Source organism: Tamandua tetradactyla, chromosome 15 (genome assembly GCF_023851605.1).
Source record: "Tamandua tetradactyla isolate mTamTet1 chromosome 15, mTamTet1.pri, whole genome shotgun sequence".
Taxonomy (NCBI): Eukaryota; Metazoa; Chordata; class Mammalia; order Pilosa; family Myrmecophagidae; genus Tamandua; species Tamandua tetradactyla.
This window is the reverse complement of record NC_135341.1, coordinates 71,517,032-71,533,324: the sequence shown is the minus strand read 5'-3', so window position 1 is coordinate 71,533,324 and position 16,293 is coordinate 71,517,032. Positions and strand designations below refer to the sequence as shown.

General features: G+C 37.8%; 1 protein-coding gene across 1 annotated transcript in view; it reads right to left on the bottom strand.

Annotated features, from left to right (window-relative positions):
- Positions 1-16,293, bottom strand: part of LOC143656862 (uncharacterized) — a 66,702-nt gene that overhangs the window by 27,787 nt on the left and 22,622 nt on the right. The window contains exon 4 of the mRNA XM_077128634.1: positions 1,639-1,730. Coding sequence (XP_076984749.1) covers positions 1,660-1,730 — 71 coding nt within the window. The 3' untranslated portion in view covers positions 1,639-1,659. The remainder of the gene's footprint in view (positions 1-1,638; positions 1,731-16,293) is intronic.

Below are 16,293 nucleotides of genomic sequence, written 5' to 3'. Positions count from 1 at the left end.
TTCTGGTAAAAATTAAATTTTCAGACAAGAATCTTACTACATTTTGAAATGGAAAGAGGTATGCTGCACTTTCCTTTCATCTCCAATGTTGGCTAGAAGGATGGTTTTCAGAAATGGTAAAAATGTGCATTGCTAACCCCAGGAATTAGGTGAATTAGAAACAGCTAAATAGTTTGATGCGAGCACAGTTTTCAGAAGTTGTGACTAAGGGATAATAGAGACAGTGAGGATTTACTTATGTAAATAAGTATGACTTACGTCAAGTATGACATGTTTGACTTAAACTCTTTTATTAAAAAAAGAAAGAAAAAAACAACTTATGACTACCTCCATGTTGACGTAAAGCCTCAAATCTGCTCTTTTTCTCTCCCATGCGTGTGCACTCTTATTTCTACTCCACGTGGTAAAGGAAGGTAATGCTCGGAGTGTATGTGGCTGCTCCATATCCTTTCATCTATACCACATTTAAAGTTATTTACTATTTTTAGAAAGCTTTTCCAATCGAGGGACAATAAAAATCAGCATTTTATGCTTTCTATTATGACAGATTATAGGATTTTTTTGGTTAAATTTACCATGACATCCTTATCTTCATACAACCACTTCATTAATTTTTTCCAAAAGTCTACCCAGATTTTTCATACTTTTTCTCACAATTAAAATATTTCTAAATAAGACATTCCTAAAAAAGAGAAAGATTTACCCATATTCCTTTTGCATTGCCCTATTTGCCACCTTATAATCATCCACATAATGCTGCTTATTAGTCAAAATGACTACTGTTCCAGAGTGATTGCATTTATTTATTTATTTTCCCACCTAAACATCAGCACAAAAATTAAAATTCGAGGTCAGGTATTGCTGGGGAGTGTTCTCAGCGAGGCAATGTGGTTGCCAGGCAACCTGTGGGCGGGCGTTAGAGAGAGGAAGAGAAAGCCCCATCAGCCAGCACTTCAATAGCAGCCTTGGCTTTCATTTCAAACGTGCTAAATAATAGGGCCCTGCAATTGCCTCTTTAGCCCCAGTTGCTTACATTTCCTCTTGAATGGAAAATTAATCTGGTTTAGTGCCGGGGAGCATTTGCAACAGTACTTCTTCTGCCAGGCACGTAAAAAAGCAAACAAAAAAAAAAGGTGTTTCTCACTTTGGGAAATAAAGTTTTGTTCTTTCTTTATGTTTTATGGCATTTCTTTTCTATTTCTTTTTTTTGAACACATCGTTTATAGTCTGTTAACCCAGGAACGAGGCTGGAGGTGGAAGAACTCAGGAGAAAGAATTCAGTACAGCCCTTTGTGAACCATACACGAATGCCTCATGCATCTTCTAGAAAGCCGTGTTAAATAGTCTAATTTGCTGCCTGTTATTCTGGAGCTGCTGAAACACATACACACACACATGATGAGGAATCAGAATTTCTGCCAGTATCGTATGTCTCAAGAATAAGAGGGAGGTTCTGGGTTGTGGGGTAAGGATGGGGTGAAATACAGGAGTCCCCCCAGGGCCCGAGGACAAGTGAAGAGAATTGCCGTGTGTGTGTGTGTGGGGGGGGGAGCTGGGGAAACTGGCCAGCGGCAAAAGGGGACACATTTTCCACTGTGGGCTCCGGGCCAGCACATCCCATTCTTGACCCCCACTCACATGTAAGGCTGGACCCGGACCTCACAGAGCCGACCTGGAGTAGGTGCTCAGCGCACATTTGCTGACAGCGAACAAATCTTCATGTACTGAGCCTGGAAACAGGAAATTCTATCAGAACAGCTGTGCTCAGTCATAAAGTTGTAAGGGAGCATATTTTGGGCCTCACGTAATTTCCTGTCTTAGGGATGGAGAAAAGGGACTAGCAGCCAAGGCTGGCAAGCTGTTCCTGGCTGAATGTGAACCAGGTTTCAGCTCGGTATCACCAAAGACTCCCTTGTGCCGTGTTTCCCCTTTTAGCGATTTAATTCTCATCTGCCTGCTTTGAGTTTTCTAGAGCTATTGAGAGTAGACCAGGTCACCTTCAGAACAGAGTTAACCGAACTCCGCTGAGTGCATATGGGGCTGAGCAGACACTGACCAGGGCCAGAGACACTGTGGGACCCAGAGTCCCTATTCCTCTCCCTGTGCCTCCCACTTCTGACATTTCCCTCCCCTTTTCCTCTCTCGGGTGTCTTATGTCTCTTTCTCTTCTTCCTGAGCTAATCAATCAATCTATCTATATATCCTCTCTCTCTCTTCCTCCCTCTCCTTCCTTATTATCTCCCTTTCTTCTCTTGCCTTAAAAGTGTTTTGCAAATGTTGAAATTGGTGGATCTGGGAAGTGGGGTGGGGAGTAGGAGAATGTTGGAGTTCTCTGTATGAGACTTACGTTATTTTTGCAACTGTCCTGTAAGCTTGAAATCATTTTAAAATCAAAGTTTAAGGGGAAAAAAGTGCTTTTTCAAGCTGTAGGTCTTGACGTATTAAGATGTTGTGAAATCAGTATATAATGAACATTTTAAAGACACCAAAATAGAATATATAAAATATACCAAAACAGAAAACATTCAAATGCATCTTAGGATAAGAATAAACATTTGTTTCAGTTCTCTGTTTGCATAAGATTATTTTCATACTGTAGATGACAGTCAAGAAAAGCTTGAAGGCCATTGGGATATAATTTACAACTGAAGAAATCTCATCATTATTTGGTATAGTTAATAGTGTTTTTCTGACAAGGAATTTTAAGCAGATCGTGCTGATAAGACTACATTTCTATCACAATTTCTAACCCAAATAAAAATAATCCTTAATTGTTAAGTTACCTTTACCTGAAACGTATTTCTCCTTGTGGATTAGCATCACTGGGAAGGCAAAATGTTCTCTAATTGAAAACTTCTTAAAGCCAGAGTTCACGTGAAATACTGACTTCTGTTAAACCTATAGGCACTATTCATTTGCTGGATGTCAACAATTCAGATGGTTAGCGTGCTGGTTCAGAGAGAATGAGTCCTATTTACCACACTGTTGGATGCAGTTATAGCAGGTGACGGGACTGGGAGACGTGTAATTAATTATATTTTTCTATAAAACATGGCAGGCATCGCCCAGGATTAGGAAGACCTAAGTAGAGAGATGCCTCTTTTGAGAAACTTCCCTCCTCAACCATAAACCTCTTCTGCCCATCAGAAGGCATTTGGTTGACTTGACATATACTAGTTCACTAAACATTAAAATTATCAGTCTTTCTGATAATTTCCCCATGATTTTTATCTTTACGGTTTTATACGTTACAAAAGCAATTCATGTGTGTGGAATCAAAGTCCAACAATGCAGGTGTAAAAAGGAAAAACTCAAAGTGCTCTTCGCATTGTATCTCTCAGCATCCCCTGTCCTCACAGTTCACTTCTTCAGAGATAACTCAGTAACTCTTTGGCTGGTATCCTTCCAGATTCAGGACAGTGCTATGGACACACGAGTGCCCTGGGATCCTGTTCCGTGCAGGTCCTGATTCAGCCGCTGTGGGGTAGGGCCTGAGGCTTCTCACCTGCTCCCGAGGGCCTTGCGGGGGCGGCTGGTCCAGGGACCACACTTGGAGTAACAAGGGGCTTTACGGCTGCACTGCCCAACAGCGTCGTCGCTCACTGGTTGTGGCCTTCTAAATCTAAATTGTAATTAATTACAATGAAATAAAATCTAAAATTCAGTTCCTCAGTGGCAGCGGCCACATTGCCAATGCCCGCTAGCCATACGTAAGGGGCTACTGTAATGGACAGATAAAGAATATTTTCATCATCATCAAAAAGAAAGAAAGTTCTTTTAGACAGCAGCAGGCTACAGCTTTCTATAGAGTGATGCGAAAATATATGTACATCTTGTGTTGTTTTAAAGGGGTAACTGAATCGGGTGGGAGCTCATTCTCCTCCACCCAGAGAGGTAGAGTGAGTTTTGAATAAAGACAGGTCATTTCAGAAGTACAGCAAGTCCCTCCCTGTAGACAAAGGGGCAAAACCAGTCCTGGGCAGGGAAGGGGTTGGCATGGGTGAGACTTAAGAGGACAGCAGGCAGGCAGAGACCAGACCAATCCAACCTCAGGACAGTGGCTCTTCAAGTTACCACCAGTTTCTCACCAGTCTAATTACTCAGTTAATTAGACCTGTGATGGAGGGATAAAGCAGACGCTCCTTCTATACGTATAGGAATAATAACTTGTTAGGAAAATTTGTGAGCACAACAATTCATTGCAGTGAAATTATAACAGTGAAGCTAGCTGCCATGGCCTAAATGTTCAATAAGAGGTACTCGGTAAAACAAAATCATGGTACTATGCAACCATTGAAAAACATTCATGTTTTCTAAGAATATTTAATTATATGAGCATACATAAATGAAAAATGTAAAACATATATCCAAAATCATGTATTTTTTTTCAGGGTGATGGGGTTATGGGTGATTTTTGTGTTCTTTTAAACTTTCCTATATTTTCCACATTGTTTATAATAAAAAGATTAGTATCTTTGTCTCTTTATCTCTAAGTATTTAAGCAGGTATTATTAAAAACTGAACTATTAACCATAGTCCATGGTTCACATTAGGTTTCTCTGTTTGTGTTGTACAGTCCCATATTTTTTTAATTTTATTTTTGTTCTGTTGACATATATACAACCTAAAATTTCCCCTTTTACTCACAGTCAAATATATATTGATTTTTTTTGAGACCAATGACATCCTCTTACACAACCACAGTAAAATTACTGAAATAGGAAATTTAACATCGTTATCCAGTACACAGTCCATCTTGAAATTTGTATAATTGTTACGCACACCTCTTTCCCCCGTCCGCCATCAAATTCATAATTACATGCAATAAATTTTTTAAATGCATTACTTTTTTAATGCATTACATTTTAATCAGAAAAATAACAAATTCTTTTAATCAGAATGCATTTAAGTATAAACATTCTCCAGGGCAAGAGAGAGAGAGAGAGTATTCTTACAGGCTGCTTTTGATTTTTCTTGCCCAAATTAAATATATATTACCTTTGATTACCCTCAAATGTTTCTTTTACAATGGTTGAAGGATGAGGACACCTGCTCTGACCCAGACAAAACACAATCCTTGAAATCAGACTATTTTCAAATTAATTGGGAGCTCAAACTATGTAGCCCATCGCAGTGTGGATAAAACTACCCATAAACCATCTTCGATCAATAATCAACTATCCTTTGTTTAAAACACAACACAGCGTGCACGCACACATGGGAAGAGATTCCATCATCTTAACACAATGGATTTGGTTTAAATCCATACAATTTTAGCTAGGTTAAATCCTACATCCCAAGAGAGAAAAAAAAGACTTGCTGTTACAGTTGCTTCTATGAAAGGAATATTCTTGCTTTGATTTGGAAAGTGGTGACGTTTTTATTTTTAGAAAGCATATAAGTATTTTTTTAATTTATGATTAATAAACTTTATTGAGGCATAATTTACATACAGTAAAATATACAGATCTTCAAGTACACACTTTGAGGAGTTTTGACCAAATATACCTATGCATCCATGATACAATCATGAGTAGAATATTCCTGTCATCCAATATAATTCCATCCTGTTGGTTTACAGTCAAGCACATCTCCCATTCCTTCTCAACCCCCACCCTCGGCAATCATTGTTCTGATTTCTATCACCCCAGATAAGTTTTGCAGGTTCTAGGGCTTTATGTAAATGAAACCACAAGGTATATGCTCTTTTCTGCATTTTCAGCATAGTAGTTTTGAGACTCATCCATGTTGTGAGGTATCAGTACTTTGCTCCTTTTTATTGCTGAATAATATTCCATTGTATAAATTTACTAAATTTGTTTATCCACTCATCTTTGATGAACATTTGGGTTGTTTCCACTTTGGGGCTATTGTGAATAAAGCTGTTACGCACATTCACACCCTGTCCTTTGTGTGGACATGTGTTCTTATTTCTCTTGAGCAAATACCTACAAGTGTGACTGCCGAGTCACACATTGTATACACATAACTTAGGTAAGAAACGGCCACATCTTTTTCCACAATAGTTGTACCATCTGACGTACCAATGGCAGTGCATGAGAGGTCCATTTTCTCCACATCCTCATGAACATATACTATTGTCAGTCTTTTTAATTTTATCATTCTAGCGAATGTATAGTGGTATCTCATTGTGGTTTTAATGGGCATCTCATTGATCATCAATGATGTTAAGTACTTTTTTTTCTGAGCTCATATAGATTCTTTCTGAAGTGGTCATTTTGGTCTTTAGATAATTTTTTCCTCCATTGGGTTATTTTCTTACTATTGAGTTGTACGAGTTCTTTGCATATTTTGAATGCAATATCTTTCTCAAATATATGTATTACTGTTTTTGCTCAGTCTGTTGCTTGTCATTACATTTTCTTCATGGTGTCTTTTGAGAAGCATAAGTTCTTAATTTTGATGGAATCTAGTTTATTACTTTCTTATTTTATAGTTAGAGCTTTCTGTTATTTAAGAAATCTCTGTCTACCCCAGTTGCAAGTTTCTATGTTTTCTTCTGACATTCTATAGTTTTAGTTTTTATATTTAGATACATGATCCATTTTGAGTTAATTTTTTCTGGATAGTGGGAGAAAAGTGTTGAAATTCAGTTCCTTCAATATAGATATCCTGTTATTCTAGCACATTTGTTAAAAAGACTCTCTTTTCCCCATTGAATTATCTTCATACCATTGTAAAACAATTAGTTGGTTTTATATGTGTGGCATAATAGTTATATTTAAGCATTGACGTATTTAATCACAGATATATTTTTGCCTTTTTTCCAGCCTAAATTTATAACAACATCAAAAAACTGAATCATGACCTGTTATTTTACTAGCCAAAGGTTATTGAAGTGAAAACCTTGGACATGACTTGGCTCAAATTTAAGAGGCTAATCCTGAATGTTTGTGAGATAGATTTATTGCTCTGATAGGAAGAAATAGATATATTCCCAACATGTCACTTAATTGTTTTTATTATTTATATGCTTATATATTGGTTCTGGGAATTTTTTTTTTAATCAGAGCTACAATATATATATATATGTTTAATTTAAGCTATTCTTGTTTTTCCCTTAAAATATAAAATTAGCCAAGTCATCAGGAAAGACGTAGACAGGGATTGTTTTGGTGTTTTGGCTTATGCTTTGGATACAAGCAGGCCTGTGTGGGCCCGAGGAGGTGGCTGTCAGGCGGTATGTGCAGGCTCGCAGCACGCAGTTCCTAACAAGGCTCTCCCTTCATGAAGCTTCCTGATGTTTCTTCATGGACATTCCACAACAAGCACCTACCCCCGGAGGTCCAGTGAGTGTGACTTCCTGGAGCCCTGGGGTCCCATCCCCTTGCTTCTCACCCCAACCAGGCCCCAAGCCACATCCTTTTTTTTTTACATGGGCAGGCACTGGGAATCGAACCTGGGTCCTCTGTCATGGCAGGCGAGCACTCTGCCTGCTGAGCCACCATGGCCTGCCCCCCATGCCGCATCTTAAGAGCACTGGAAGAGAGGACTCACCAGGCTTTGAGGCAGTGCATGAAAGAAGCCTTCCGGGTGGCTCTCTGTGAAGCCAAGGGGGACTCCAAGAGGCAGGGGAGAGGGCTATATTTGAACACTGCTCTGGAGCAAGCCATGATTAGTGAGGTTGTAGGTCATGATTACTTGCCTCAGTTGCTTAAAATTCTCACTGATTTTATTCACTAAGGAAAATTGATCCAAATTTATGAAGAGCCCAAAACTTGGGTTGGAGACCCACTCTCACTTACTGGTGTGTAATCATAAATAGTGGGAATAGTATCAGAGTTGTTGTGAATATCAAGTCAGAGCACTCTGCAAACTGTGCTATTCAAATGATATTTATTTAAAGTGTTTTTCTTTCATTAGCTCCCAGAGTTGATGTTATTCAAATCCGGGTCATTACTTAACTCTACTCTGTTGGGTTCAAGTGCATAAGTGACTTTTCGTTCACTCTAATAGCTCAAATGTTTGCTGAATGATTTTCCTGTAACCTTGAAATACATTAGAGTTAGTTCTAAAAAGGATAAATTGCTAGGAACCTGGGTCATACATAGTCAATTTGTCGTTTTTTAAGGATTAATCGATTTGCTGAGTAAGCACTGAAAATGTTAACTAGCTGGAAATAGTATACTTTATGGTTTTAAATTTTTATTGTGGTAACATATATGCAATACAGTGTATACTTTCATGTGTACAATTCAGTCTTATTCATTCACATTCACTGAAAATAATGTATTTTTGTTTATGAATATAAACAAAAGCAAAAATAAAATCCTTCTCCTCAAGCTACATAAATACTTTACTTCTAGTACTAGACAAATAGAAATTATTACATTTTTTACATGATATGAGTTCATTTTAATAAATATTTTGTTAGTAACCTTTTTACCCAGTTACAATAGTAATGCAAAATTATTATAGGAAACTTAAACTACAGAATTGTTTAAAATTGAAACAAAAATTATCTACAGTATCTGCTCTCAGAGATAACCATTAATGTTTTAATGAGTGTTTGCCAGTTTTATACTCACATATGTATATCGTTTTAGAAAATTTATAAAGTATTCTCAATATAGTTTTGTATTTTTTTCCACTTGATGATATATATCATAAACAGATGCTAATGTCAATAAATTTTCTCAGAAAAAAATAACTTTGAAGGCTGCCTAATATTTTATATAAATTTAGCATATCTAAAAATTATTTACAAATATTTCCAAATTCTCAAAAAAATAAATTTTATGTACTTAACTTTGACAATGTTAAATTCAAGTTACTGAAAGAATTATAAATTCTGTTTACAGTAAGGAAATAAAATATGTACACTCCAGCACACACATGAATTGCAAAAGTAGACAATATATCCTCAGTGGGGGCTACATTACCCCCAGGAGGGTAAAATTGATTCTTGGGAGTGAAAAAAATCTATGCTGCACATACAGTACTTAACCAGCCACACTATATTTCTGTGGTACACCTGTTTTCCAAAATTATGACACCATTTACAATCCCACTAGCAAATTATGAGGATCGCAATTTCCTCACATCCCCTCCATGCATGTTATTGTCTGTCTTTCTTATTTTGGCTCTCCTGGTGAGGGTGAAGTAGTGTCCCATTGTGGTGTTGATATGCATTTCCCCAATGAATAATGATTGTTGAGCATCTTTTCATGTGTTTACTGGCCTTTTGTATGTCCTCTTTGAAGAAATATTTATCCAAATCTTGTTCTCATGTTTAAATTGATTTGATTAGCTTTTATTATTTACAAAGAACAATAAAAAGAGTTCTTTACATATTTCGAGTTGTTAGAGTTCTTTACATATTTTGGATGCATATTTTCTTAGCGTTCTCTACATATTTTGGATGCAAGTTCCTTATCAGATATATGATTTGCAAATATTTTTTCCATTCTTTGGGTTGACTTTTCATTTTCTTGATAGTGTCTTTTGAAGCACGAAAATCTTTGATTTTGATGAAGTCCCATTTATCTATTTTTTTCTTTTAATGTTTGCGCTTTTGATGTCCTCTCTAAGAATACATTACTTAATCCAAGATCAAATTAACTCATATTTTCTTATGAGTTTTATCTCTTACATTAAGATTTTGATCCATTTTTTGTTCATTTTGTATGTGGTGTGAGAGGTAGATATTCAACTTCATTCTTTTGCATGTGGCTATTCAGTTGTCATAGTACCATTTTTTGAATGATTTGGATTTTGAATCTAGATACGATCGCGGGTGATGAAAGGGTTAAGATTTTTGTTTAGAACATCTTTTCTTTTTGCTATCCTATCACCCTCCTTTCTCTATTTGTAAAATACCATTTATCATAATGATAACATTTGGAAGTCATTATCTTTTTATTATTTTCTGTGGTTGGGGAATGGATGTTATGACCGGTTATTTCCTCATTTATAAAATGCAAGAGTTGTACTAGATTTCCCTAAAAACCCTGAGGGCCTAAGGGTCTTTGCTTTCACAGGAAAAAAAATCTGATTAAGACTGATTTACCATGTACCACAGAGATTTTTACTTTAGCATGCATAAAATATTTGTAGCATTAATATTGGCCTCAAGTAATACAATGGGCTAGATTGTATTAAAGGACTGGATTGGGAATTGGGAAGAGCATTTAACTAGGAATAGGGTTTGGTGAGGGAGGGTTTTTTAAAGGAGGGGTTGATGAACCCTGTCAAGTGCAACAGAGAATGAGCTCCAGTAAAGGGTCTCTGGATTGGGCAGCCAGGATATTATTGGTGATCTTTGGTGGAAATCCCAACAGTTGGTGAGGAAGCCAAGTGGAGAACTGAATGAGGTAATGAAACTGTGTTTGCTGGCACTCCATTGAGAAGTTTGCCTGGGAAATAGAAGGGAGACCAGAGAGCAGCAAAGTGTTTTGCTGACAGAGATGCGTCTTGTATTTATTTGAGAGGGCTTTGCTAACCAGTTTAATCTAACAAACAAAGCAGTGAATTTAGATACTCTATAAAGTGGCTCTTTATTTTACATTTAATAAAGCTTCCTACCATAAATGGGCTAAACTTTAAAAAATTCTCTGCTTTTTGTGATTATGCATCAGAGTAGTTTAATCTTATAGTCTGATGGTATAATTTTAGGGTCTGGACTCCCATTAAAGTCTTTCTCAGGTGCACAGGTGGTTCAGTGGTAGAATGCTCGCCTGCCATGCGGGATATCCAGGTTCAATTCCCAGACCACACACACACACACACACACACACACACACACACACACACACACACACACACAAAAGGCTTTCCCTTTCACCAAGTGCCAGCCACTGGAATTTCAGGTTGAGGATAAAAAGACTCAATCACCTTCCATAACATTTGTCTTAGAGATCCTACTTTGTCATGTGTTGGCAAACATCATAGAAGAAACTCACAAAGACAAAAACTAAAAGTTATTATTTGTGAGCTAGCCGTGGCACAACACAAGTTCATTATAAAAGAATGAAGAAATTACATTCTTTATATAATGTGAAGAATAAAAGTTTACTCTTAATTGATAATGCCAAGGAAGCAGAGATTTCACTTTCATATCTAAGCCCACAATATACCAGTCTTTTCACTGCATATTAGAGTATAAAAATTTGCATTCTAAACTACATGCTTTAAAGAAAAAAAAATAAAAGGCTCAGTTTACTTTGGTGTAGATCTACACATTGTATTCTGCCAACAAGGTAATAAATGTTGACACCATTTGATTAAATGCCTTCTATCTCCAATTACACACCTGCTGATTGCAACCTAGGACCATGTACTTTGTTAATGAGTGTCAGGTTTACTGGGCTATTAAAAATATGTACTTAATAAGCCAATGAAACTGCTTTCTGAGTGTTGTGATGGAGCTTTGTTCTGGAAGAACTGCAAGAAGATAATATGCAAGCATCCCCACCTAGGTTTTCTTGAGCACAGTGACTTCCTATTCTTTTGATATCTTAGATACTATTGTGTCGTGCTCAATTCTCACCAGGAGAACAGTTGTCATGGAAGACTATCATAATACTATGTACATAGATCTTCAACTGATTGTGAAGTTTTGCAGAAAGCAACCACTAATATGCTTTTGTTATTTATTTACAAGTTATCATTCATAGTAAACTAGGGTCTGTATTTTATATAAAAACTCATTTTTGTGGGCAATATCACATAAGTCACTGGTGTGTACAAATAGCTAGCTAAGAGGTTACTGTTACTTTGGTTACAGGTGTAACCAAAGCAGATCTTAATGATCTCCAAATTTATCCTTTGAGAGAGCAAGGAAAACAAGGAGTACAAATGGAAAAGACCTTTAGAATGGCTGGCCTCCACTGGCATGGTTAGATTAAATAGACTTTGACACACTTAAATTTTGCTGGTGCTTGGTGTATTTTAATTGAGGCAATCCTATGGGAATAATTAATATGAACTAACCCAAAAAGTTATATTGATATATATATTTTTTTATTTCTCATAAGAGAAGGGAAGAGATTTTAAAGTTCTTGACTATAAGGATTCTGGCCTACTTGTATCTTTATTGTCATTAATCCCTTAGGGATTGGCCCATGACAGGCATTCAAAAATGTTTGGTGAATATGTTAAATCAATCAATCAGTCAGTCAATTGATTGGAGTCATTGGTTAAGGAATATTCATTCTGACCTAGTATTGCCACTAATAAGCAGTAGCAATAAGTAGTCTATAGTAAGTAGTCTATATTATAGACTGTTGACTTCAACTATATATTTGAATGTACTCTGTTGACTCAGAGATCAAATTAAAATAAAATCTGATAGAAAATTAGAAGTCTGTTATGAAGTGGTATGAACTAATTTAGGGAAGAATTCCGAGTTAAGTATTAAAGGAAAGAAAACTCAACAGCTGTATTCGATCACCCTCCTCACAGTGACACATGGGAAGATTAGAAACTGTGAGCTAAGTTTTCTGTTGAGGAAGATCACATTTCTGTCATTCAGTAGACCAAATATTATGCTTTCGTGGCCAACCCACTCATTTTCTAACTTTGCAAGGAGCAGATATCATTATGGATGCATTCTGGTTTTCTGTAAAATTATCCAACTTTCAACAATCTTTTTTCCAGTGTTATCTCTCTCCTCAATCCTAGTTCCCAGAAGTGGATAGTTCACAGCACATTAATAGAACCGGCACATTTTATGGATTTTATAAAAGACTAAATATTTCAAGATGAGGTCTGGTTGGCTTTTCATTTAGCACTTTTATTTAGACAAATTATCATATGCAGCTGCTTAATTATTAGCCATAGCAAGCCTAAAAGTATAAGCCTGCTTGAGGTGCTTTTGTCCAGGAGCTGTTCCATTTCTGTTGTCAACCCATAAAAGCAATATTTGAATAATCATGATGCATTTCTAGTACACCTAAGCTAATCTGTAGTACTTTTAGTACACAAAGCAAATCTGTAGTAAAACTGACTCCACTTCTAGAAAAAGAGCATTTTTATTTGGTCCTTTCATTCAAATAGTAAGGACACCAGACATGCATGGCTAAAATCAAAAGAAGAGAAAAAGTATGAGAAATAGTCCTGCCTTTAAGGACTTAACCACTAATTGGTTGAATTTTTCTTACATGCTGAGAAACTAGGCTGGCCCCATTAATGATAGTTTATCTTGACAAACGCTACCAAAAGAAGCATAATTCATATCTGAGAATATAATTTTAAAAGGGAATCAGGAATAATTTAAAAATATTAGCTCTCATTGCTAATTCACAGTGTTCTGGAAGTCTTAGCCAATGTAACAAGGTAAGAAAAAAGTTAGAATTATACAATTAAAAAATAAACATGAAAATAGAACTGTATCTATATCTCTGGAAGTGGAGAGAAAACTAAAGTGTTTTGGGATGGCCTAACAGAGCGGCAGAAGTAGTGGAGCGAGGGATGTGGCACCACCATGGGAGCCCGACTGAGCATTTTTGGGCTATGTCATGATTTTCCCAATCTAGTTCCTCTACTCCCTGCTCATGAAGCAATTCCATGTCTCAGGGGCTACACAGTGGCAGTATGGGGACCTGGAGCCATGTCTCACCATGTCTCACCATGGACAGAGACTGTAGACCAAATCACAGCAGTGAGTTAGAACTCTATGCATAGCTAGGCACAGGATCCTAAGTCTGCAGAAACCCAGGGCAGAACACAAGCTGCGGAGGTGTACTGCAAACAAAAGGGCTCTCAAGGTAAAAAAAAAAAGAGAGAGAGAGAAAAAACACCATAGAAAGGCTGATAGAACTGTTGTGACCAATCTAGTTTCAGTCTGGACCACCTAAAGGCAATATGGACTTTTCTGAAGTGACCCACCATTCTGGATTGACCTCATCAGGCTTCCCTGGGTTGGAAACCATAAAAGGGTTGAAAATAGAGGCAGGAAAGACTTACAGAGAAAGTAAGGTGTGGGGAAAGGAGTGTGAACTGAAGTTTTGTAAGATAGGACAGGTCCTAGAACTGAGAAGTGTAAGGAAAACAGGGCACTGTGTGAGGGAGAGAATTTAAACAAATCATAGGAGCTGGGGAGAAAAGTCTGTAATCAATCAATCAATCAATAAACAAACAGAACAGATTAAGATTCCCAGAGAAGGAACAGAGGTAAGGAAGCTTTTTCCTGGAGGTGAGACAATTGCACAAAAAGTGCAATTTTTTTAAATTGCACTCATATCCAGGGCAAGTATCAGATAAAGAAGAGCTGAGAAAATCTGAACGGTTAAACATGGCTTATTCTAAAGTCCTGAATGAGTTAGACCAAGTATATTAGTCAGGGTTCTGTAGGGAAACAGAACCAACAGGAGATATCTTTAAATAATATGATATATTTTATAAAAATATCTCATGAACTGTGGGGATACATGAGTCCAAATTCCATAGGGCAGGCTGCAAGCTGACACTCGATGAAGATCTTTGATGAGTTCCCTGGAGAGGCTTGCTGGCTGAAGTACAGATGAAAGTTCTCTCTTTTAACTGCTGAAGCTATCACCTCCCCTTTAAAGTCTTCAACTGATTAGATAAAATATCTCTCATTGCAGAAGACACTTCCCTTAGCCAACTGCAGACATAATCAGCCATAGATGCAATCAATGTACTGCTGATTTAAGTCTATGAAATGTCCTCACAGCAACTGATAGGCCAATGCTTGCTTGACGAGACAACCAGGAACCATCACCTGGCCATGTTGACACATGATCCCAACCATCACAGTCCACCACTTGTCAACTTGGCAGCTATACACATCACCTGAAACCTGCTCAATCTCTAAATAAAAAGAAATAACAGAAATATTTTTCATCTAACAATGCTCAGCTGTCCTGCATACAATAAGAAACACACTAAATCTCTCCAGAATAGGGTGTATATTCCTTCTTAAACTTGATATTCTATAACTTAAATGCTGTAACATGATAAGGGGAAAAGATAGAGATTATCCTCAGATGCACCTCAACTGAACATGGTTCTTTGCCTGTTGGGGAGACCCAGACTTTCATTCCTGAAGTTTCTGGGCCATTGGTAGTCCTTCCTGGATTGAGTTGTTGCTGTTTTCCATTGACTTCACAGAGCATGGTAGTACTAGGAGACGTCCAAGGGATCCCCTGTATTCCAGGAAAACTCTTCTTTACCTCCTTTGTGTAGTTGCAGTCCTAGTTCCCCTTAATAGTCAGGATCAATCACCCCAGCCAGTACAGTAATCCCCTTCCTTACCAGTTAATTCAAAGGCACGAGAAGCCCAAAGTGGCCAGGTGGCAGTCTTAATTTCCAGTTCAAAGAATCATTGTTGTGTTTCTTTGTGGGAGTACTCCTCCTTTTGGAGCTGAGACCTCTCTACTTGCAGAGCTTAAGGTTGCAGAGACAGGAAGCAAAAATTTTTCTAGTGGATCACTAGAGGTCATAGTGTGTGGTACTACTCTCATTTCCACTCCATGATTCCTGGACCCATGGATCCTGGCTATGGGAGAAACAGCACCATAGAGTGGATGCTGGTTCATAGCATACACAGCCTCCTGGAGAACATTACCCCAGCCCTGCAAGGTACTGCCACCTAGTTAGCACCATAATTGGGTCTTCAAAAGGACATTCCACCATTCTATCAACCCAGCTGCCTCTGGATAGAACAAAACATAGCAAGACCAGAGAATTCTGTGAGGACATGCCCGTTCCCACACTTCATTTGCTATGAAGTGGTTTCCTTGATCAGAAGCAAGGCTGTGTAGAATACCATCAAAGTAGATGAAGTATTCCATAAGTCCATGGATGGCACTTTTGGTGGAAATATTGTATTCAGGGAAGGCAAACCCATTGGACTATGTGCCTATTCCAGTTAGAACAAATTGCTTTCCCTTCCATGATGGAAGAGGTCCAGTGAAATCAACCTGCTACCAGGTACCAAGATGTTCACTTCAGGGAATGGTCTATATCAAGGACTGAATGTGTGTCCCTGCTGTTGGCAAACTGAGCACACAACAGTGACTGTGACCAGGTCAGCCTTGGTGAGTGGAAGTCCATGTTACCGAGCCAATGCATAACCTCCTTCCCTACCACCATGACCATTTTGTTCATGAGCCCATTGGGCAATGACAGGAGTGGCTGGGTAGGAAGGACAACTGGTATCCATGGAGCGGTCATCTTATCCACTTTATTTTTAAACCTTCCTCTGCTGAAGTTACCCTCTGGTGAGCATTCACATGGGACATACTATCTTCATGTTTTTTGCCCACGCAGAAAGGTCTATCTGCATACCTCTTCCCCAGACTTCTATGT